This window comes from Lipophrys pholis (assembly GCF_963383615.2).
Source record: "Lipophrys pholis genome assembly, chromosome: 1".
In the NCBI taxonomy this organism is placed as follows: Eukaryota; Metazoa; Chordata; class Actinopteri; order Blenniiformes; family Blenniidae; genus Lipophrys; species Lipophrys pholis.
The window spans coordinates 40,752,033-40,775,999 of NC_137635.1; the positions used below are offsets into that span (position 1 = coordinate 40,752,033).

Consider the following 23,967-nt stretch of genomic DNA (forward strand, 5'->3'; position numbering starts at 1 on the left):
ATCCAAATGTGCAGTTGAATCAGAAGAAGGCAAATCTGTGAGTTTGCAGCCGGTATAGTGTCCTAATATCTTACAATGCACACAATGACAACAACAGTGTGACCAATGTAAGGTATTTCTTTTGTAATAAATGCAGTAATACATCACAAATTCACAGGCTCGTAATTGATCCATCTTAACTGATCCTTCATGTAAACTGGGTCATTTTCCTGTTTAGAAACAAACTGGTAGCACAACGACATTAAATCAACCATGGCCCGCCGCTATAGTTCAGTTTAAAACATGGTCATACTGAGCTAACCAGAAGAAAACATCCTTCAGCCGATTAAATTGAACTCATCATTGTCACTTTGACTTCATATCAATACAGTGGCAATTGCTCGGGATTCAGATATCACTGAGAAAGTTTTCACTCCAACTGTTCCAGTCCCCAATCAAGATCATTATCTCACCTCAATCATCTTTATGTGTTCAACTAATTGTGATATCAAGGCTGTCTAGTGAAGGTAAAGTTTACCAAACTTTCAATGATCCGCCCAGGAGGAGGAAACTATCTGGTAAACAAGCGTTGATCGAATGAGCAGGTTAATTATTAACCGGACCCGAGACTGAGTATATATCCTGCAGCTTTTTTATCCCCTGCATCTTCATCCAGTCACAGGAGGAGGCGGAGGCTGCCAGTTTTTACATCTTTCATAAACAGCTGGAGAAACAATACCACAACAACATGAGAGCGCCACTGATTCCCATTATGTTTGTCCTGGCTGCCGCCTGTATCCCGGCCTTTCATGGCAAAGAGGAGCCTGTAGTTTCCCACCTCGAGGCTCCTGCTGACACCCCGTCCCGCTTTGCTGCACTGGATGACGTGCGTCTGCTGGCAAGCGGCCTCCTCCAGTTGGGTCAGAGCCTGCGGGACTTTGTGCAGAAGACCAAGGGACAGATAAACGACATCCTCCAGAAGCTCAACATCTTCGACCACTCTTTCTACAGACTGTCAGTGCTGGCCAGTGAAATCAAGGAGGAGGAAGAGGAGCTGAAGAAGACCACAGTGGTGCTGAAGGCAAACAATGAAGAGATCAAAGGCCTGTCTGAAGAGATCAACTCCAAGATGGACAGCATTCTGCAGGAGAAGAACAAACTCCAGACCAAGGTGGAAGGCCTGGAGGAGAAACTGAGCAGTTTGTCAAACGGCCTGGTAACGAGTGAACAAGTAGCAGAGATCAATAAACTTCGGGTAAGTGACCTCGGGTCGGAAAGGAACATTGATTGTTTTTCATGTTGTACTCATTGTACTGCCAGATAGAATGGAAACATATAATAGTAAATATCTTTATACCCATTTAATTCTCTACTGCTATTTAAAATTAATCATGTGTATTAATATATTAAAACGAATTAAATGTATGTTAAATATTCCACCTTTTTCCCCGATCAGGATGTGATCCTCAGTCAGGAGCAGAGCATTTTGGAATTGCTGAAAGCAGTGACTGAACAAAGTGACCAGCTCAACAACCAGAGGACCAAGATCAAAACTCTGGAGGAAAAGGTAAATAACTGGACTGCAGGAGCTTTATCAGACAACCAAATAATCATTGAACCCTTGGTGAGACATAATATAAAGCAAATACTTATATTATAATTCTAAAAGAGTTTGCTTATGCAAAAAAGAAATCGAAGACTCATACCCTCTTGCTCACCCCAATCATTTTCAGACATCCTCATTGATCTGATCTAAGTTCCACTTAAATTGACTTTGCATTTGTTGTTGAATTGACGAGAGGTTTTTTCTTCCCTCCTCTTTGAGTTGTGAGCTGTTGGAATCATGGCATCGCAATGGCTGTGCTGTTAAAAAAAAAAAAGAAACTTAATGGTGTCATGGTGTTGCATATTTTAATTGAGATTTTAAATCTTCGGAGGATGCCATAGCAAAGCGAGGCGAATTATTTACAAAATCTCAGACAGTGCTGTTTCTAAAAACAGTACTCCCCCTGATCCCAATAGCTGCTCCTTCACTTTAGTAACAAAATCCCCAGACAATAATGCAAACCAGCTGATTATTGGATTTATGTTTTCTTTTTCATACGTAGAGCCAGTTTGAGGATGTCTACAATGTTATTATCTATGACATTATCTTTGTTTCTCTAACACTTTCCTTCCAGCTAAAAGCCAATATGTTAGCCCAGGAAACTATTGAAAGGATGTCCGATAACTTCAACAGTGAAGCACCAACACTCACCCCCTATCTGACCTCAAGCTCTACCAACAGAGGTAAAGTGGCTGATAAAGCGTGATTTGGACGATGCTATTATATCTGCTGGCCTAAATGTTAAGCATTCAATCTCAGTGTGTCAATGCTTATAATTTATAAAGGTATCTGGAGAATTTCCAGTAATTTTTCACTTCACGTTCATGGACGTTTTCATAGTCAGAGCGGAGAGCTGTCAGCCCTCCACGAACAATCACTTATCACACATTTTCCATGTTAATGCGCATAACTTGAACTGCTGACCTTCATGTGCAAGTACACATTAGCTTCTCTGCTAGATTTAAGCACTTTATTTAGGACAGTTCCAAATTGAACATTGATTTTATGGCCCTCTTTCAAATAGATTTGCCGTCGGACTGCGATGAGCTGTTCAGCAGAGGGGAACATGTTAGTGGTCTCTACGCAATCAGGCCCAACGGATCAGAGCCATTCATGGCCTTCTGCGACATGAGCAAAGGTACTCTACCTTTTACGTTTTGTCTATTGCATTTGAGTAAATTTTTTTATTATCAAGCAGCAGTGTTACCATCACTGTTTGTTGTATCTGATTGTGGTGCTGCAGGAGAGAGAACAGTATAGGAGTGGGGAAAGTTGGCTAAAATGACCATAAATCATTCTCTATGAATTAATTCAGCACACATATTGCAAACGCTGCTATTACAAATAAATCCAGAGGATAAGGTTGAAACTTGTGATTACTTTCATTAATTATTAACTGATCATCAAATATTCCAAGAAATATTAAACTCTGAAAGACGGTAACCAGATTATCCAGCCATCTCTCCAGGAAAAGTGCACCCTGGCCAGTTGATCACAGGGCAAAGACAAAAAAACACACAGACTCATTTGTTTTAGATGAGCAAATCACATAATACACATATTTTCAGACATTGAAATTAGACCATTAGGGACTGTGAATGGCTGTTGCTGAGTAATTCCTTCAATAGGGGACCTAAACACATCCTGCAATCTCCTTTTCTCCATGTAGATCATGGAGCAACAATAATCCAGCGAAGGATGGATGGATCATTGAATTTTGACCAAACATGGGAGAAGTATGAACAGGGTTTTGGAGACTTTCAAGGTGAGATTTGTTGCACACTTGTCTGTCTAAGGCTCAATAAAAGCTTTCTAAATTCATATATAATCAACACTTTCCTGCACCTTTGTGTGCATCAGTTGCTTGTCAACCCATGTCGACTCAGCGATATCTCACCGTCTCTCACAGGGGAGTTTTGGCTGGGTCTCAGCAAGATTCACTCTCTTGTCTCTCAGGGAAACTCTGTCCTTCACATCCTACTGGAGGACTGGAAACAGAACAGACGTTTCATCGAATACAGATTTTACCTCGATGGCCCGGAGAACAGCTACAGAGTTCACCTCACGTATCTGTCCGGTAATCTGCCCGACCCCCTGACCAACCACACAGGCATCGTGTTTTCTACAAAAGACAGGAACAACGACAACCACCGAAACTTAAACTGCGCCCAGGAGCAAACAGGTAAAGAAGATTCACATGTGGTGGCTTTCTTTCTCTCATCGTTCTAACAATAGGATGAATAAATACCCCTCCCTCTAATGTATGTCCTCTACTAGGTGGATGGTGGTTTAATGCCTGTGGAGACATAAACCTGAATGGGAGATATTTCCACACGAGATCAAAGTGGCGTTCAGACCGAAGGAGAGGAATCCATTGCAGATCAGGCCGAAAGTCATCTTATTCCATCAAATTTACCCAGATCTCCATCCGCCCTGCATCATCCTTCAGCACTATCTCCTTGACATCAGCTTCCTCGGAGGCAGGCGCCTTTCTGTGAAGCAGCGTCTACAGTCTGGTAGAAGTTCTCGGTCCAAACCATCATTAAACAATGGCCTCTTAAGGAAAGCCCTGTCAGTGTGTGACATGGGTCACTGAGGTTTCAATAGCCTCAAACAGGAAGGACAATCCTGAAATCTGATCACCAGGACGCTATGTATGTACGTATATAGAGCATCAAACATGTTGACAAATGTAATACACAGTGAAATGGGGTTAGCTTCTTGTTAACAGCCTCATAATATGTCGAAAAAATATGTTTGCAAGCTGTGTCACAGACATCAAAGCTTATAGAGAAGACGCTCAAACAGGCAGTCATTACATGTGCAGTTTCCAGCTTCAGAAGACGCATGTTAGAACTCTCGGAAAACAAAAACAATCCCACTCTAAGGCGGTTTCTGAAGATGGATACACAGATGTACACAGAGATATATGAAAGATAGGAATGTCATTATATGATATTTCCATATCATGACTTTACTCTGAAAGTGCAAAACTGACTGAAATAATTCATTTTGCAACTATGTATACTTTAGAAATAATTCTAAACGGGATACATTTCTCAGTTAGATTCGAGTAAAATCGTATCACAACCTGTTTTAACATCCTTAAAGCTGCTGTGCAACAATAATCAATCAGTTATTAAAAGGACTAATAATGACTAAATGAGCACACTGGGAATATAATATCATTATTATCTTGTATTAAAATGCAAGCATATACTTATAAGTAGTATTGCAACTTATTACCTATCTGTTATTAACATACAGTTGTTTATTGGAAGAACAAACAGGCTTATTCAACTGACAAACAATTTAAGATCTTTGTTTTAAAAGGCACATTCTTGCTTTAAACCTGCACAAAGATTACCATGCAAATTAACTCTAGCAGTCAATAGAAACAATAAACAACAAATAACAACAAAAATAAATTTTTGAGCGAAGGCATGCTTTGATATTGCATGTTTTAATAAAGTATTTTTTTAAAAAAGGGTCCCTCGCAGTTTGTTGTGTTGTTACAACTTGCTAAATCTTGTACTCTAGATTTCATACAGAAAACCTTCTATAAAAATCACTGTTGGCACAACCTAAACTTCAAAAGGCAGCAAAAGTTGTGAACCACTGGTTTTAATGATGCGTATCTCTACTTTACATCTTCAGTTTTGATCTGTTTGTTTCATTGTATTATGAACTTTTAAAGAAGTATGGCAATAACTACAAATACATGAATGTTTCATGGAAATTATACTATACTACTTTATTAAATCCCTTTCTTACTAAGAACCCAAAAAGAAAGAAAAAATGTGGTTTGTACTTTGTTATTTGTACTTTGATATTTGGGGAAACACTCATGTGATGTTCTTGAGTAAACAACGTTTTTTGTTTGGTTTTTTTTTAAGTAAACAAAGATTTGTTCATTCAAACTCTTTGCTGTGATGCCAGAGCTTTGTTAATAAGTGAGTCATTAAGTTCCTACACACCAAAACTCTTTGAAACAAACATTTAGCCAGGGTAAAACCAAAGTGAGGTCAATCCAACCTTGCAGGGAAACTGTTATTCCCTATTCTTTCATGGGAGATTGCCTTGGTTTTGTGTTGTAGTGGACATAACTCAGCACTGTGACTTTAGCCAAAAGATCATTGCAAGCTAACAATAAACTCATGAGGGTGGATTTGTGGAAATGTGCACACTGAAGGCTCCAGAAATGTGTGTGTGGAGCGTCAGGTTTCACAAATACTAGTCTGGAACACTGTGGACGATACAATTTCAGATCTCTTGCTAGATTCGGAGTCAAATAAAGCACAGTTCGAATGCATTGCATTGTATTCTGCTGAAGGTGACATTGTTGACAAAGACATGAAGTGTGGGGATGCATCAGGTTTTCTGTAATGTTTTCAGTCATTTGCAGAACCCTTCTTTGTGTTTAAACACTTAAACAATAAAAGATGTTTGGAGCTGTCCTCACTGAAAGGTTATAAGCTATCATCTTCCTAATCCAGCCCACATGAGATCAAATTAGACTTTGTGTGGTCCATAAATATAATTTGTTGGAGACTCCAGTTCACGCCAGGGAGCTTGTATAGTTGTTTGTGGGGATGAACTCTAGAGGGCAGTGTTGATCCATCTCGTGCAGAGCCCACCACTGTGAAATGACTGTTGTGGGTCTAATTAAATTAAACAAATTGTTTGTTTTGAACACAGACACTCGCCTAAAAACACATATCCATGATTTGTAAGCATTTCTAATTGCTTTCTAATTGCTCCTCTTGCTGTCTGCTTTCACAATTAGTGTGAGGAAAGGATAAATTTGCCCTCCTAAAATAGCATCAAACACAACTTTGATGAGGGATGTCATCCTTCTTTCTGCATGTCATTACTCTGAGCACAGCTGCAGGCCTGCACAGATGGATAGATACCTCCCATAACAAGCACCTCAGGGCCTCTACACAGACACACCCAAATACACATGCCACTGTGGCTGGGCCCACGGTCTTGACAGTGATGTCCCTGCACATGTGTGAAAGCGCGTCTTTAGTTACCACCCTCTGCCTCTGCACACACATTAGTTAGAAAGGTTATTTTGGGCTGCAGGAGTACCACAGTAACCCTGTGCTTCCAGTAAAATAATAGGAGGAGTCAAGCTCTTGCCTTCCCATTCTGCTTGTCTGTACCCTTCCCCATGTCAACTGACAGGGGAATTCCCTCTAAATAACAGGCTCCCTGTGATCTCTGCTCAGCAGCATTACGTCGGATTCTGACTTTGGAACAATGGAGAACAGTCCTCTGCAGGTCGTGACTGTCCCAACAGCCCCCTACCCCGACCAGAGACCCGGCACCAACGGCCTGAGGAAGAGCGTCTATGTGTTTCAGTCCAGGAGAAACTATCTGCACAACTTTATCCAGAGTGTCCTCTCCTCTATTGACCTGCGTGACCGCCAGGGTTCAACCGTGGTGGTGGGGGGAGACGGACGCTTCTTCAACCAAACAGCTATTGAGGTCATTGTGCAGATGGCAGCTGCCAACGGGGTCAGTGTCACGATGTGTGGACTTGCTCACGTTATGTGTGTTTGTGTGTGCATTCCATTAAGTGTATGTGAGTGTGCTCGTGGCCAGATGTGACCCTGTGTCAGGTGACTGCTTTCTCCTGCCACTTCTTAATACTGTACTCTTTTGTTAGAACTGACTGGAGCGAGTTCATGTAGAAGATTATAAAAGTGCCCATGTGTGGCTTTAGTCAATGTCATGTTTAGAGTTATAAGAAATGTTAAGTTAAAGATGTAACCATCCATCCATTCATCCTTCTATCCATCCATCCGTCCAGGTGAACTCATCAATTTTGAACCATTTAGCATCACCAATTATCGCCAATGTTTGTTTATACACTACAGACAGTAGTCTGAGTACAGAGAGAAAATCAACATATGTACAGAGATAACGTGTTCTCCACAAACAAAAGCCCCCAGGCTCAACTCAGACTAGAACCAGAGACCCCACTTGTCATGAGCCAAGAGTGCCAACCACTAAGTCACTGTGCCGGAAAATCTGTGTTGCTCATTTCAATCGATGGCTGAAATTTTTCTGACTGACAAGGTTATCAAGTATCAATCCATAACAAAGCATCTAAGGGAATATTCAATGAGCTGAAAACGGACAGAATAAAACAATTTAGCAACATGTGCTCATAACTTTTTACTTTCAGGTTTTAAATTCTGGTGCTCCTTTAGTTGTCATTGATGCAGTGAATGTTAGTGAATTTGATAACAAAATCTAACGGAAGGTTCACTGTCCATGACTTCTGTATTAATTATGATAATATTTCTTTATTGTGACATGATCACTTTAAACTTTATGTGACAAACTAATCTGAGAGATGTATTCATCAATAACAGAAGTGTATCGTACGTTTGGATAGTTTTATCAACGTAGCATGTAGCCTTTAAGAAAAAAGGTCTGTGGTGCATTTATTACACTGCATATACCTGAACATTCCCAAAATAATGCTAGGTTCACACAGAATGTAATCTATAAGAATATTTTGTAACGTGACAGGCTACCTGTCAAGCGTTCGGCTGGATAGATGGATGGATGGATGGATGGATGGATGGATGGAAAAAGCACAACACCAGTAAATCTGAAATACATCCACTCATATTCTGCTATAGTTACAATAGCATATGGGAATAATATTTTTGAGATAATAAATATTTAATACCTGTTAAATTTCTTTTCCGGAAATAGATTAAATTCTCACATTTTATTTTCAATTTTAATTTGGAACTATTTAATTGGAAGTACCATGACTTAAAGCTTAGAATGTACTGATTTTGATAGTAATGAGAAAGGACGGTCCGAGCTGCTTGTAAAAAGTAAAAACTATTAGAGCAGAGCAGCTTCTGGCAGTGTCCGTCTTCAAATAGAAAGACATTAAACCTAGTCTGTTTTCAACCCATTTGCCAGCACTGGTAATGAGCTCTCTGTGGTCTGCAGGTTTGAATTACATAACCTTTGAGCTTCTGATGCTTTCTTGGTTGAATGATATTCCTGGGATTTAAAACACACTCACACATGAACGAACTTGCACTTGATGTGCCATAACTGTCGTTCATCAAGTGAAATTCTAGTCTCACTTACTTTAAGAAGCATGACACACCAAACCCGATCCCCAGCAGTGTTCCCACTCAGATATTTTCAGAAGCACACTCACCCTGGCCAACTCAAACACACCTGTGTGACATTTCCTCAGGTGGGTCGTCTGATTATCGGACACCACGGGATCATGTCCACGCCGGCCATCTCCTGTGTGATCAGAAAATACAAAGCTATCGGTGGCATCATCCTCACTGCCAGTCACAACCCCGGCGGACCTTATGGAGACTTTGGCATTAAGTTTAATACTGCAAATGGAGGTATGGTAACTTGAGAGGAGGAAGCATGCACACGAAACACCAAGTGCAAAATAGTGTTACTGGAGAGGTCAGACACTTTTCACCAGCCTGCGTAAAGCATTACTCCGATATGTGGCTCGGACATAGAAAAAATACTTTGTGTTTTACCTGTAAACACCTGAGATTAAACAGAAATGTAATTCAATTCTTTTTTTTTGGAGTCATACATTTTATGGGAATGCTGGAGTAATACCATTTTTTATCTCTCCCTAGGCCCAGCCAAGGAGGCAGTCACAAGCAAGATCTTTCAGATCAGCCGAACCATTGAGGAGTTTGCCATCTGTCCTGGACTAAAGGTGGATCTGACAACGCTTGGAAAACAGGCATTTGATTTAGAGAACAAGTTCAAACCTTTCACAGGTAAGGAACAGCATTATCAGCAATCAATTTGATATTAAACAAACACAGAGGGCACGAGAGCAAGAGGACATTTTTAGGAAGATTTTCAGTGTTTCTCAACCTGGAGTCCAGAATGCCTATGCAGGTACCAAAGTTCACAGGAGGAGTTAGTTACTTTAGTGTGCTCTGATGCTGTGAAAACCCAATTTGCAAGCCAAAGAAAACGAGAATACCACACTTACGAGAGACTACCCCAGATTTAAGTAACGTTTCATTGTTTTTATTATAAAACTCTCCACTTTTGTGTCACTCTGTCTGATATTTGCCAAATGTGAGATCAGAGAGATGCTATAAAACCTTTCTGAGTGGCAGTCTCTCAGAGACTCCGGGTACAAATGTATTGATGGGATACAAAAAGAAGATCGAAGTGTTGGTGATTAGACACTGCATCATATAACAGTGGTGTTATACTTAAGCGTTCAAATCAACGCTTGTCCGACTTGATTTAACTCAAACTTTGTTCCTCATTTGTGGTTGTTTCCAGTGGAAATCGTGGATTCTGTGGAGTCGTATGCAAACCTGTTGAGGAACATCTTTGACTTTGCTGCTCTGAAGGAGCTTCTCTCTGGCGAAAACCACATCAAGATGAGATTAGACGCCATGCATGGAGGTGAGAAAAATAATATTGAGAGCTAATTCCCAGCACTATAAACAGATTAAATAGATTTTGATGAGGGCGCTTTAGTGGTGTTTATTGCTGCATCAGTTAATTTTTTAATTGCACCCTTCGATCAGGTTTTACAACTATGCCGGAGCAATGTCAGATATTTCCCTGTGTTTTTCCTATCATACAGTATCACACAAACATGTCCTCCACACAGTAATGGCAGCACGGAGGAGACCGCTGATTCTTGTCACAGATCAGAACCTATTCATGACCAAAAAAGAACAAAACATCTTTATTATCTTCATGTTCCAATGTTGTATGTTCCTTGATTTGTTGGATTGAGGTCAAAAGTGAAAGACACGTCAAACTAATACACGAGAATAAGAACTATTGATTATTACCATTAATTCATTCCAGATCTGTGCTTTCTTAAAATCCCCCCTCTCACTTTGTTTAGACCTGTAATGATAATCCAACAGAACATGGAGATACAGAAGTACAGATCAGACAAGTTGTTCTAGGCTTCATTCCATTTTTGGAAGGATAAAGTGGGCTTGTTGAAGCTATAGTACTCATCTCTATTTTCAGTGTCCCCAAACTTTAAAACAGAACCTTGTTGATCCACCATACAGGACTGCCAGGTCATTTTAGAATACAAACTTTCAACAACATACCATCATGCCTTTTTGTTTCTATTTCTTCCTTTCAGTCTTGTTTTTCTTACTTCTGTCTGCTCTCCAGTGGCAGGACCATATGTGAGAAAAATACTCTGTGAGGAGCTGGGTTGTCCTGTCAATTCTGCTATCAACTGCGTCCCCATGGATGACTTTGGGGGTCAACACCCAGATCCGAACCCCACCTACGCTACAGACCTGATCGACAGCATGAGAGACGGACAGTATGACTTCGGTGCGGCATTTGATGCTGATGGGGTACGTTCACACATTTTTAATTATTTATTTTTTCTGTTTTTATCACACTGGATCAAATGATCAGGATCATCTGGAGTTGACTTGATTCCCAGCCGGAGATCTTGACCTCCAAATTCCCATGTGTTGGCTTCTTAGGATCGAAACATGATCCTTGGTAAACATGGCTTCTTCGTCACCCCATCCGATTCCTTGGCTGTGATCGCTGACAACATCTTCTGCATCCCGTACTTTCAGCACACAGGGGTGAGAGGCTTCGCTCGCAGCATGCCCACAAGTGCAGCATTAGACAGGTAAAACTCCAATCAGCTTTTTATGAGTTATGTTCAAACGCAAAAAAAGACCTGAAACTAGAGTTTCCGTTTCTTTAAAATCCCTCTGTGAAAAAAAATAAACTTTTATTATGTTTAAAGCATTTTACTTCTGCTGCTCCAAATGTAGTCCGTGGTTTCTAAGAATACTCTTTCGTTGTATTTTCTGCAGAGTAGCCAAAGCAACAAAAATAGAGCTATATGAAACTCCCACTGGGTGGACGTTCTTTGGGAACCTCATGGATGCAGGCATGCTGTCTCTGTGTGGAGAGGAAAGCTTTGGTACAGGTACAACATGGCCTCAGCAAGTTATAAGATCAAATGACGCTCTGGTGGGGGAGAAAAAAAAAGAGACCGTAATCCAACTCTCACGTTTGTTTTTGTTTGTGTGTGTGTTTTTTCTGTGCATGGTAAACTTAATGATGTCTCACGTCTCAGGGGGAGACCACATACGGGAGAAGGATGGGCTTTGGGCTGTGCTGGCATGGCTGTCCATCTTGGCCTGCAGGCGGCAGAGTGTGGAAGATATCCTGAAGGACCACTGGCTAAAATATGGAAGAAATTACTTCACCAGGTCAGATGTGAATGCATCAGTGAGCCTTTTATTGTTTTAATTGTTTTTGTCTTCTGCTTTGCTGTTGCTGTTATTTTGTGACAAAGAATGGTTGATTCATCTTTAGGTATAATCACTATACCTTATTTAGTTGATAGGAAATGAGACACATTGATATCCATGAAAGAAAGTAAATGCAGTTTATAGGTTGGAACTGCCACCAAGTGGAACTTTTGTGTCATTACATGCCCTCCATGCCTTTGCCTGAAGCAGGATTTGTTTTCAAACAGACTAAAAATGCTGAATGAAACAAAGATTCGTCAGAAAAAAACAAGCGTGGGAATTTCACGTCAAAGTTGATCAAAAGACATTAAACAAAGCATTTTTTTAAGAAATTCATATCATGATGGAGGATACTTATATGGCTTGATGATGGCTGATTCTTTGGGGTTTATTTTGATGCTTTGAAATATTGGAACGACTTGTACAAGAAAAATCACAGCAAATTCGTCATGTCAATTTTGTTTCCCCAGATATGACTATGAGGATGTGGACATTGACGCAGCCTGCGAGATGATGGAGGATTTGGAGATTATGATTGCTGACAAGTCCTTTGTGAAACAGAGATTTGCAGTGGAAGACAAAATCTACCAGGTGGAAAAAGCAGACAATTTTGAGTACACTGACCCAGCAGACAGCACCATTTCCAGGAACCAGGTACATTACACACACACACTACTTTATTTTGTTAATGATACAGTTGTTGTGTCTTCAGGCTGACTATATGTCTCGTGTTTGGTCACTATGCACTGTATTCTGTCAATGTCAGAGACACTGAGTGCTGATATTTCCTCTTTGAAAATATCTATAATATTTATGGATATAGCTTGACCTTTCCTGTTTTTGCCGCAGGGACTACGAATAATCTTCTCTGATGGTTCAAGAATCATCTACAGACTCAGTGGGACGGGTAGGAACGGAGCAACAGTGCGAATCTACATTGACTGCTATGAAAAGGAGTTAATTTTTGAAGACACACAGGTAGATAATCTTTTAATTTGTCAACTACTTTGCTTAAAATATGCATGCCTTGAGATTTTGGCAATATAACATAGTGTGGCAGTGTTGACAGGAACAAGGACAAACAGCAGGTGTATGTCCAATTGGCATACCTACAAACGTATATAACTGCGCAGTTGAATATTCATAAGAACATTAGCATCATTAATATACTGCAGACAAGTGTTTTGGTGTCTAACTTTGCCTACTTTTTTTGGGCAGGTGATGCTGGCACCGCTTGCAACTATTGCTGTAAAGATTTCCCAGCTTCACCACAGGACAGGTCGAAGTGGCCCATCAGTCATAACGTGATTTCTTCTGTGTTTTACTCAACCATTGCATTGCTAAAGTTCTACCTTTGTTTTGTTTATGTGCAACAATTTTTTTTATAACTCTTGAATCCAAATGTAGATGCTTAACAGGCAACAAAGTGAATATTTTGAAAGAAGAAAAAAAAAAAGACGTAAACAGCTTCTTGTTTTTGGTTTCTGCGTGTCTTGTGTGCTTGTTTCATATGGTTTCAAACGGACCATATTTCAAGTTTTGCTTTTGTGATCTGGAATTATAATGTGCACCAATGAGCTGCGGGCAAAAAGCAGCAGGGCTGCAAAACCGTAGGTCATCATTGTGATCAAAGCAGCCAATCGAGACTTGAGATTGTCCCATTAAATGAAGCCTGTGGCTCAAAAACAGCACTTTAATATCCTTTATGAGCCTCTTTTATTGCATCTTTTACAAAATGTGGCACAATAAGTCTGCTTTATGGTTTCATATCAAGCAGTGCTGAAGAATATTGAGTGGCAGACTTGGAAGTGAGAAAGTGACATACAGTTTTCCGCATAAAATAGGATTACCTCAGGCACCCACTGCTTATTTTTTTGTAAAGGAAATAACATGGTGTACCCTTCCATGAAGCCTCAAACTGTTATTTCTATCATCCATACTCCTTAATTATGGGAAATTAAAACTCATCAGCGAATAATAACCTAAAATTGAAGCTGAGTGTGTGGGTGCTTGAGGATAAGTGACAACATGCCACCTCACTTGAGGATGCACACAAACACTCAGAGACACAAACCCAACCTTCCAGATCAGCAGTCTTGCAAATTACAAAGAAAAGCAAAAGCAAAACAATAAGACGACAGTGGAATAGGTTATTATTTTCCAGAAAAAAAGCCTTTTAAATCCATCCCGACAGACCACCTTGTAGTTGGAAAACATCTATGTTTTTTTAAAAGCAGCTTCTCCAGCTCTGGTGGTTGCCACATGATTCCCACTGAGCAACAGCACCAGAGTCCAAACATCTGCCCCGGCTCTGTGATCTCTCATGCCCTTTGAAGTCCTCCACCTTTTTCCTGGTTTCACCTTCCTATTATGCTGAACCCAGTGCTCAATATGAGGACACACTGGATTCAGCTTCGGTTCATCTCAGGTCACCTCTTTTTGTTATTCCCTCCACTTAGTCAGAGATTACTCAGAGATAAATACAAAAATAATCACTGACATTTATCCGACAGTCGTTAGTATTTGTAAGCAGCAGCCAGACGGAAGGGATTCAACTGAATGTTAAAATCTTGGCAGATATAGGCATACAAGCTGTTCTTGTTTTTAAGGTGTAATCTAAACACATAGCACCCTTTGTCATTAATAATGATATGGCAAGTACATTATGATATAATGATGACACACAACAGCATTTTGTGTTTCTACAGAGAAACACAAAATACAAAATTCACCGACACTCTGTCAAGAAAGAAAACACAGTGGGAAAAGCAATCATTCTGAAGTCTTAAGGTGTAAAAGAGTTCAAAGAAAAGTGACCCTGAACTATACAAAGTGGTATAAAAGATGGATGAATAGATTGGGATGTACGTATCCATGCAGTCATAGAGGGGGATATATATTCTAATGTTTACAGAGGTATTCTACAGCCAAATGTCAGGGTCGCTGTCCACCAGGTGAAGGTTCCACCATACAGCGTGACAATTATCCTATGTTTTGTACAACAGCTTAAAAAAATAAGAAAAACACAATTTGTAGTGGATCCAAGAGATGCCAGACGTGCAAGGTGAAGGTATAAGTAATTCGCAAGGAGAAGATTATCATTGTTATGGTAAAATGAAGAACCAATGGGACTTTTCATTGAGAATTTCAACTGATTTTTAGCTGTTCAAGATCAAGATCAGCTCACAGGGTCACATTTAATGACAGAACTAATACAGAGAATCAGGGTCAGAGCTTCCATCATAGTACTAAATGCTCTCACCCCTGACGGTAATTTCATTAGCCAACCCAAACCCTCCACACCCACAACTGTCATGAGTTTTAAGTGATGTAATCTGTTGAGTAAATTTGCCACTCCTTATCGTGTCATAAAAAGGAAAGACCTGAAAGTCATTTGAGCATGAATAGAAAGATTGCCCATTTTAATTTTGGAAAACAAATACGTCATAGCTACTGTCTTCACCAAGATAAAGAATTGATTTGGCCAATGAAATCAAGATAAACTAAGTGAACAAAGTTAAATAATCTATTATTTTATTACTCTAGTTTATTAGACTAAATTTTAGAACAGAAGTCCAGAGCTGATGGTGGACTTTCCCAGGCAAAGACACACTCCTCCAACACCAGCGCGAACATCCAGGGATCGGACACTGAGATGGTGACATCTTACAAGTACCTTGTTGTTCACCTGGACAATAAACTGGACTGGACAGAAAACATTTTACCAAGTGGGGGTAGTGGGAGAGACATGAGTGATGGCGAGGCTGTCTTCTCTCATGGACAATGATTTCCATCCCATGAGGGACTACCTGACTCCACTGGAGAGCTCCTTCAGCGACAGACTCCTTCACCCCGAGTGTGTGAAGGAGCGGTATCACAGGTTCTTCCTCTCTGCAGCTGGGAGACTGTATAATCAGCACTGCTCACACCAACACCACCCCTCACATACCCACAACCTAGACGGTATGAGACATTGCACTTTTTAATGTCCAACACTGTTCTTTGTTCAATACATTTATTTATTCTGTTCAGTCAATAACTTTTAACCCAACAACCACCATCTTTATCATAGAATAATATGGTTACTGTTATTATCTTGTAATACAACATTGTTGGTGCTTTAAAAAAAAAAAAACATTTATCAATATTGTTTGTATTCTTTATTACTGTTATCTGCTGCAGTAACAATGAAAAGGATCTTACTTTATAGGCCTTGTACATAAAACTATATAAATGGAAGAATCACCTAATTAGAGGTGAAGAGTAAGTCTGAAATTGTCATAAATTCTCACTTTCCACTCTGTATTTCTTTAGTTCTAGCCCAGGGGTGTCAAACATAAGGCCCATGGGTCAAAATGGTCTGCAAGAGACTCCAATCTGGCCAGCCAAGTGACTTGTACAAATTTCAAACAAAACATAGATTTTTAAACACGTTTCTTAAGAGTAGCGAACACAACACAACACTGAGACCTGAGCTGAGATATCGGTGATGCTGCCATTAAAGCTCTTTAATTGTTGCTGTCAAACCAGCCTCAAAGCCATTTTGTCAACGTGAGTTTGGAAAAACATGCAAAATGCAACAGCTATAGGTCACTTTGCACCAGAAGGTTATCATAAGAATTGTGTTTATGTTGAGATTGTAGTCATTTTCCAAAGTAATTTTTAAGTTGAGTTTTTAGAAGAAGAATCATACTCAATTAATCCTTTTGAAGATATTTCTTCACTGAATTCACCCATCAGTAGGCAGCCACATAGTGCAGCACTTGGGGTGAGCTGGTGGGGGCCAAGGGCCTTCCTCAGGGACCCCCGGTGCATGTTTTTTGGACTGTGAGGGAAACAGGAGTACCCAGAGGAAACCCATGCACACACATGAAGAACATGCCAACTCTACACAGAAAGACCCGGCTGGTATTTGAGCCCATGACCTTCTCGCTGTGAGGAAAGGGCATGAACCACTGGCCTACAATTTTGTGAAAATATAGAGAGTGTCATCACATATGCTCTGCGCCATAACAAAAATAAACTTCAAAGTTTATGTCTAAAAGTTATTACAGCACAATTTTACCGGTCCAGCCCACTCAAGATGAAATTGGGCTCTATGTGGCCCCCCAACATAATTGTATGACATCCCTGTTCTGGCCCTTTGTATTATTCCTTCGTCTTTAATTATGGTTTGAAGAAGGTTGATGACCCTTCAACTAACTTGTTCAAGTGTGTGTGTGTGTGTGTGTGTGTGTGTGTGTGTGTGTGTGTGTGTGTGTGTGTGTGTGTGTGTGTGTGTGTGTGTGTGTGTGTGTGTGTGTGTAATGAGCATGTCTTGAATCTGGTCGTATGCAGTACTTCTTCTTGAGCACATTCTAGTTGCTGGTGTTGAACCAGTGGCCACGCGCTGCACCGTCTCGTGCTCCTCGTCACGAGGTATTGCAAAGCAGACCTGGTGGCTTCCAGGAAAGAAAGAAAGAAAGAAAAAAAAGACTAATCTGCCTTGTTGTGAGATGAAGAGGCTTCTTTTTGGGGGGTTTTTTCCCTCTTGTGTGAGTAATGTTACGGTCCGGAGCAGTAAGTAAGGGCGCTGTCGCTTTAAGACGGTCACCTGACCACACAAAAGGAAGAAGAAGAAAAAAAAGAAAAAAGCTGCACGAGGAAACAGGAAGGAGCTTCGCAAACCCAGAGCACGTAAACAATACACAAAGAGCAACGAAAAAGAAACTTACACACCACTGTAGCCATGGCCGGGATTAAAGGTAAATTATTTCAGGGTCTGAACCACTTTGAGTTGTCTGACGTTCGGCTTGTCACACTGTCGTTTTTCCTCCTGCAAAACTTTGGTGCTCAGCTTTCAACATGTTTCCAGCCTTTGCTGAATCATTTCCAAACTTCACTTCACGTCGCTGCGAAAGAGTGGCAAAACTAGGTTTTTGGTACGCGGTATCGATTATACATCCAAGGCTCATGTTTTCCATATTCCAACATGTTCCATGAGTGGCGTATTTCTTGTTTCCTGTACCAAACGTCGCTTTCTGTGCAATATATCTAGAATGTCCTTTTCCTTTCAGCATTGGTGGGTTTGTCCTTCAGTGGGGCTATTGGACTGACATTTCTTCTACTCGGCTGTGCACTGGAACAATATGGGTAAGATTTCAGTCGTGAAACTACTTCAATTTGATTCCGCAACGAATCCACAGAGGAAAACACCTTCTTTTTTAAACACACCTCAGTCTGGAGTGTTTAGGGGAAAGTTACACAGGAGAGGACAGGAACAGGGAGACACAAGTATATCCACCTCCTGTCGATCACAAACTTCCAGTTACACACAGAGAGAGATGAATGTATGGAGTATGAGAAAGTACATGAGATCTCTCTAATAAGCAAGGTCTCCCTGCAGTCTAAATCTGCTGCAGCTTAACTAGAAAATGGTTCAATGGCTTTTCTCTAATGACTCAAAAAAAATTATAGATTCTGGGAAACCTATGGAGGTGGAAAATTGTGAAGATATACGATTTATTAAAAGCTATTACTTAAAGACTAGTTTATTATTTGTTTTTCAGGGGTGCTTGGTATACAATACGCTTGTAAATTACTTTAGTCTGATTGCTTATATCATAACCGTTAACTTGCATGGATATGTTTTCAAATCATAGAGTAAATCAAGTTTTAACTGCAGTTGAAGTGAGCTGTTAAATAAGCCAGCGCCATCACCAAATGTGAAATACAATGCTTGAGTAAATGTGTTATTGTGATGGTTTGATTTTGAAGTTGTTGTTTTTTTTCAAAGTTCATATCAGGTGTGTCTTATGTGCCACTAGTGTCAAACATCCCGAAAGTTCACATGTAAGAGTTTGCTGCATCTGTGAACAGAATGACGGGTTAATTCCGTTTTCTCTCAAGCTGAGGGGCTTTCAGGAGGAAGTTTAAAATTAGTGCAACAGGGGATTGCTGCGTCTGTCTGTGGTGTCGGTAGAAATTCAAAACAATTCAGTTTTTTCTTTCCACTGTGCAGTTTTAGAGCTTGCCCAGTTTGTGGTAATGTTTATGAGAGAAACTGGAGCTATCCCCAAGAGCTAACCACCGGAGGCATTGTGCATCTTGTTTTTGTAACTTAGGTTTCGTGATGAGTAAATTGAGCCGACAATAGATGTTTCAATCTGTTGACTGTTAGTAATAAGATACTGGGTTCCTTGTTTAATTGTATTTGTCATCAAGAATATCCTCCTATATGAACGATTTCTTCTTTATTCGCTCCATGTGGGTACTTTAATGGTGAATGACAAGTTCACAGCTTGCTGGGATGTCTTGTCAGAAGTGAATTGTCCATATAATCACACCGTTGTGACTGTTCCACACCTGTTCTCCTAGGGTATACTGGCCACTTTTCGTCCTGATTTTCTACATATTGAGTCCCATCCCGACCTTCATATCGAGGCGAGTTAGCGACGACGACTCCACCAGCAGTGCGTGCAGAGAGCTGGCCTACTTCTTAACAACTGGCATCGTGGTATCATCTTTTGGGCTTCCTATTATCCTGGCCCGCACGAGCACAGTAGGTTTCTCACCACTCATTCTTCTGGAATTATCAAAACAAATTGCTTGAGCTGTTCTTGTAAATAGAATTCCACTCAGTACGTTTATCAAACTCTGTGTTGTCACTATGACCAGTGAACCATTTCAATTGAGCCGCTCTTCCGCTGTAGATCCAGTGGGGCGCCTGCGGTCTGGTGATGACTGGGAACGCCGTCATCTTCCTCACCATCCTTGGATTTTTCGTTGTGTTTGGGAGTGGAGACGACTTCAGCTGGGAGCAGTGGTAGGGGTCGTTTGTACAGTGAACAGACAAATGGGTGGGTGGGTAGTTGGATAGTTGAGAGAACTGGCTTCACAAGCGTGTCTCGCTCTCAGCCTGGGATGATGCTAATGTGTTGGATACAAAATGTCAAAATAAACCAGCCCGTTATCAAGCCCGGTTTTTATTTTCGAGGGGTGTCAAGGTTGGAAGCTATCGCCTATTATGTGCCTTATGTCTATGACAAGGAAGACACTGATGCCTATAACCCTTTTATGTGTCCTTTTGCCTCATCATTATCCATCCTAAATCATTTTTCAATTTCGCTTGTGTTGCATTTTTAACCCCCCCATATCACCATACCCGTTGCAGCTACCTGCTATGTCGACATCCCTCTGTTAAACTATATCATAAGGGATACAAAATAATAAAATTGCAAAGCTTACTGCCTTTTCTGTCCTCGTGTCCAAGAGAGGAGTGTCTGCATTGAATTGAAGCTTGCCTCATATGGGCACTGTTTTCTGTTTGAAGTGCAGGCAGGTTATTTTAATCGAGAATATCTGACAGCTAGTTACAGGACTCCATATCAGGTAAAGATAATACTTGTTAGACGTGTGTTTTTTTTGTTGTTTTGTCTGTGTGTGTGTGTTTCTTTTTCATTTTGCCTCTATGGTGCACTTGTTTACATTTTCACCAAAGATCATTTTCAGTAAATATGCAAAAGTGGAACGTCTTGTGGGATTTAACCTTCATTATTCTTTCTCAGAAGGCAGATGAGGCATCTGAAAAAAATAAGGTTTTCCTATGAGAGCAGTCCGGAAAATGCAGCCCCACTCATTTTCTATTTCTGTGATCCTAATACTGACAAATAAAACATGATATCATGAACTTTATTTTTACACATTGAATGGAAAATACTGTACTTGTAATGCTTTGAAGCAAAGTGCACTTTGTCCGAATTAAGGCTTCTGCTGCATTTGTAAATGCTTGTTGTTCACAATATTACAGAGAAATCATTGTGTTTTGGTTTTGAGGTTGTTTTCTTTTGTGTTTGTTTCACCGTCAGGGAGCCGTTGAAATTAGTAACTGTAAATTAACTATACACCCTCATACGCATCATTGTGAGTAACCTAATTAAAAAAAAGAAAGAAAAGTTCCTTGCATTTGTCAGCCCAGATTACAGACTATCACATAAATTGTATTTCTGCCTCATGTAATTTATGAAGTTCCCTCCTGTCCCATACACGCCTGCTTCACAGGTGGAAATATTGTATTGTTTATAACTGACATGTTTGGTACCATCTCCAAGAACAACATTATTTTCATTGTGACTCCAATATACATATTCCGAACACTAAATACTGTTTAAAAAAAAAAGAAAAAAATCCTCTCAGATGTTTTTATAAGCTTCTGACATTTTGTTTTCTAACGTTGATTAAAACTGTATTGAAGTAAAGGCTCTGTGTGCTTCTTCAGCTTATTGGATGGATGTGAAATACATGGACAGCTCCATTTGTAAGCCAGAAATGACGGATGGTGTATTTCATCAGACACCTGCACACTCTTTATACAACACAGCAGCAATATGGACTGGAGGAAACCTCGGTAATGGCCTCCCTCGAGACAGGGCGGAAGACGAGTCCCTGTGTGGATGATTGTGTTTAGGTTTAAGTGCTTCTTCTTTTTCTTTTTCGCCGGGCCGCAGTGAACTCTCTGCCTGATTGACCTACATGCAGGTGTGAACAGCTGCTAAATAATTTGGATATTGTGCAATATTCAATAGACAACCCGTGTAACCTTTGTTTGAGGTTCTTCTCTATCAGCCCGTATTCCCACAGAACAACGTTGTTTTAGATTTCACACACATTAATATTGAGTACATACTGGTTACACACCAGTTGTCGGCAAGCAGTGTAACAAGAGAATGTCTAAAATCCTCGCGTTATGTATTCGAGGGATAAATATGCTGCGATAAATATTCTACGTGCAGCTGTGGACAATTTGAGTGGGTTAATTTTCATTCTGTGTTCACGTGTCGTGAATGTAACAGCTCACCAATCTGCATTTTCTACAAAAACAAAACAAACCCACTCTTGGCAGAGGAATGATTATTATTTTTATTTATATGAAAGACAGCTGTGCAGCCTGCCTCTAGTAATGGCATTTCGCAAGCTGGAGGATACAGTGTGTATAATGTAAAATGGTTAATGGCTGAGTAGTTCTGCTATGTAAAAAGCACTACCAATTATTTTGTGTGTGTAACAAATACATTATACTCTGAAAATGCATGGAACTGCTTTGCTATTCCGAGTTCATAAATGCTGAAAGTTACTCTCATGAAGAAAAGCCTGAGAGTCTTCAGTCCTACTGAGAGAAAAATCCAATTGAAAGCGATAAGATCAACACCTTGTCTAAGAAATATCTGCGGAGGAAGATAGCTACTTGAGAGTCAGTTTCCATTTACACTCCACCTAATCTAGGTGAAAGAAACACCGAGATAGGGGAAAAACGATAAAAAGAATGATGAAGATGAAGAAATGGGCCCAGGGACATCCATTCATCTTTGTTCCAGGACAGCGGTTGCCTGGCAACAGCAGAGGCATCAGGATTATTCTAAAATACTCCTGGATCCGACCTTGAAGGCAACACAATGCAACAGGGTTTAGAAGATCCCCAAGTACAATGCAGCATATGTTATTGATGTGTGGTTCTTCAGTGAGTGCTACATCGCAGATTTGTTATGCCGCAGAGACAAAACCATCAAGGAAACAACTGTGAAAAAAGACCCCAGCGAAGAAGGAATTAGGAACTGTGAAGATAACAACGCAAATTATGTTAAACGCTGCAAACTGTTTAATGGTGCAATAGCAGCGTTGCAGACAGACCAAACCAGAATCACATAAAGACAGATTAAAGGAGAATAAAGTAATCATCTGTGAGAATCAAAATATTTAACAGCATCTAATACTTTATTATTCTTCTTGATTTCTCTCTCTATATATAACTACCTTTTGATAAAGGTATTTGGACAGCTCTAAATGTTCTTGTTTGTTTCAGAACAAAGACATTCTGAATAATTAGAACACGTGATTCAATATCGTTTTAGAAAACTCCAACAGTTTGAAAATTTAGATGACATTTTTTTTAATGATATTTGATGGTGCGGATTAAACTGTAATGTCAAAAAAACAAACACTTCATTCGTGTAATTTTGCAACCTTTTTACAAATTCCTATTCAGAATGTAGCTTTGAGGCTAATGCTACTTCTTTAGCACCATGTCAATTTTCTCGACACGTCCTCAGCCCTATCATCTCAGTGTGGATATTTTGATTTTCTGTATATACCTTACAGTACCACTGCAGACAAGATATCCATAGCACAGTGTTTTTTGGCATTTTCATCGGTGGCAAATTCTCTTGATATGTTCTCATATGTATGTGCAACTTTTTGAAAACAGCTCCTAGAGTGGAACTTTTCAAAAATGCTTCGACTCCGTCTGTGTGTAAACAGGGGAAACACAACTTTTCTAAAACGGGGCCTCACAGCAACACACCCCAGTGAACTAGCAGCAATCACTTTTTGGGAAAACATTCTGTTAATAATTTTTTTAAGAATATTTTTACACTCTGAAAATGCCATTGTAACATGAGGGTTCGATGTGTGGTGGTCGGCTCACTCTTATAAGGAGTACACAGACGGATGGAGACGGATATTGTTTTGATCAATCAAATGTGGAACTTCAATCCACATTTTCTTCTCCACTTCACACCGCACTTCCTCATTACATTCTTATGTCACCAGTCACATGTCTCAATTGACCAATGAACATTTTGAAAGTTTTTAACTGAGATGAACGTGTCTAAAACTTCTGATGGATTCAACCTACTTAATTAACTATTTTGACATCATGTATCATATATAAAAAATATTAGAACACAAATATGGAAATAATTGTACAAATATTGAAAATGGATCTTAACAAATTATTGTAAATGTATAAATTAACTTGTAAACCTTGCACCATCTTGCAGGCCAGATTGGACCCCCTGCCGGCCCATTTTGGACCCCGAGCCTTATGTTGGACACTCCAGCTTGATATTACAACATAATGCAGAAAAGGAAAAAAAACCAACTTTATTTTAGTGCATAATAAACAACCTCACTGTGTGTCTGAGTGCTGAACAGTTTTATCATACTGGGAGTCTGTGAAAAGAGAGCTGTGGGTGGAGTGGGGGGGGGGGGGGGGGGTGAAGCCTCATTAGGAGTAGATCCATAGTGTGCGCTGAAAACACAGAT

General features: G+C 40.1%; 3 protein-coding genes across 3 annotated transcripts; all 3 read left to right on the top strand.

Moving 5' to 3' along the window:
- Window positions 1-647: 647 nt before the first annotated feature.
- Window positions 648-6,056, top strand: LOC308106532 (angiopoietin-related protein 3-like). The gene is made up of 7 exons (XM_080458340.1): window positions 648-1,234; window positions 1,436-1,546; window positions 2,160-2,268; window positions 2,610-2,723; window positions 3,255-3,350; window positions 3,495-3,767; window positions 3,863-6,056. Exons 1-7 carry the CDS (start codon window positions 728-730, stop codon window positions 4,081-4,083), a joined length of 1,431 nt encoding a protein of 476 aa, XP_080314466.1. The 5' UTR covers window positions 648-727; the 3' UTR covers window positions 4,084-6,056.
- A 710-nt stretch (window positions 6,057-6,766) lies between these two features.
- Window positions 6,767-13,593, top strand: LOC308108218 (phosphoglucomutase-1-like). Its single transcript, XM_080461009.1, has 11 exons — window positions 6,767-7,108; window positions 8,826-8,988; window positions 9,241-9,387; window positions 9,911-10,036; window positions 10,775-10,965; window positions 11,101-11,255; window positions 11,446-11,561; window positions 11,712-11,847; window positions 12,360-12,543; window positions 12,739-12,867; window positions 13,108-13,593. The coding sequence occupies exons 1-11, from the start codon at window positions 6,851-6,853 to the stop codon at window positions 13,195-13,197; spliced, it is 1,695 nt and encodes a 564-aa protein (XP_080317135.1). The 5' UTR covers window positions 6,767-6,850; the 3' UTR covers window positions 13,198-13,593.
- Window positions 13,594-17,231: 3,638 nt separating this feature from the next.
- On the top strand, window positions 17,232-21,128 carry LOC308116171 (leptin receptor gene-related protein). Its single transcript, XM_080474195.1, has 4 exons — window positions 17,232-17,633; window positions 17,946-18,021; window positions 19,246-19,429; window positions 19,581-21,128. Exons 1-4 carry the CDS (start codon window positions 17,618-17,620, stop codon window positions 19,695-19,697), a joined length of 393 nt encoding a protein of 130 aa, XP_080330321.1. The 5' UTR covers window positions 17,232-17,617; the 3' UTR covers window positions 19,698-21,128.
- The last annotated feature ends 2,839 nt before the right edge of the window (window positions 21,129-23,967 follow it).

What these genes read in the sequence shown, in the direction of transcription:
- LOC308106532 (XM_080458340.1), top strand. Translation starts at nt 728, where the DNA reads ATGAGAGCGCCACTGATTCCCATTATGTTTGTCCTGGCTGCCGCCTGT. An exon ending in CAGAGATCAATAAACTTCGG is followed by an intron (nt 1,235 to 1,435) that starts GTAAGTGACCTC and finishes TTCCCCGATCAG; the next exon opens with GATGTGATCCTCAGTCAGGA. An exon ending in CTCAAGCTCTACCAACAGAG is followed by an intron (nt 2,269 to 2,609) that starts GTAAAGTGGCTG and finishes TCTTTCAAATAG; the next exon opens with ATTTGCCGTCGGACTGCGAT.
- LOC308108218 (XM_080461009.1), top strand. Translation starts at nt 6,851, where the DNA reads ATGGAGAACAGTCCTCTGCAGGTCGTGACTGTCCCAACAGCCCCCTAC. An exon ending in CGGCATTTGATGCTGATGGG is followed by an intron (nt 10,966 to 11,100) that starts GTACGTTCACAC and finishes TTGGCTTCTTAG; the next exon opens with GATCGAAACATGATCCTTGG. An exon ending in AGAGGAAAGCTTTGGTACAG is followed by an intron (nt 11,562 to 11,711) that starts GTACAACATGGC and finishes CTCACGTCTCAG; the next exon opens with GGGGAGACCACATACGGGAG.
- LOC308116171 (XM_080474195.1), top strand. An exon ending in TGTGCACTGGAACAATATGG is followed by an intron (nt 18,022 to 19,245) that starts GTAAGATTTCAG and finishes CTGTTCTCCTAG; the next exon opens with GGTATACTGGCCACTTTTCG. An exon ending in TCCTGGCCCGCACGAGCACA is followed by an intron (nt 19,430 to 19,580) that starts GTAGGTTTCTCA and finishes CTTCCGCTGTAG; the next exon opens with ATCCAGTGGGGCGCCTGCGG.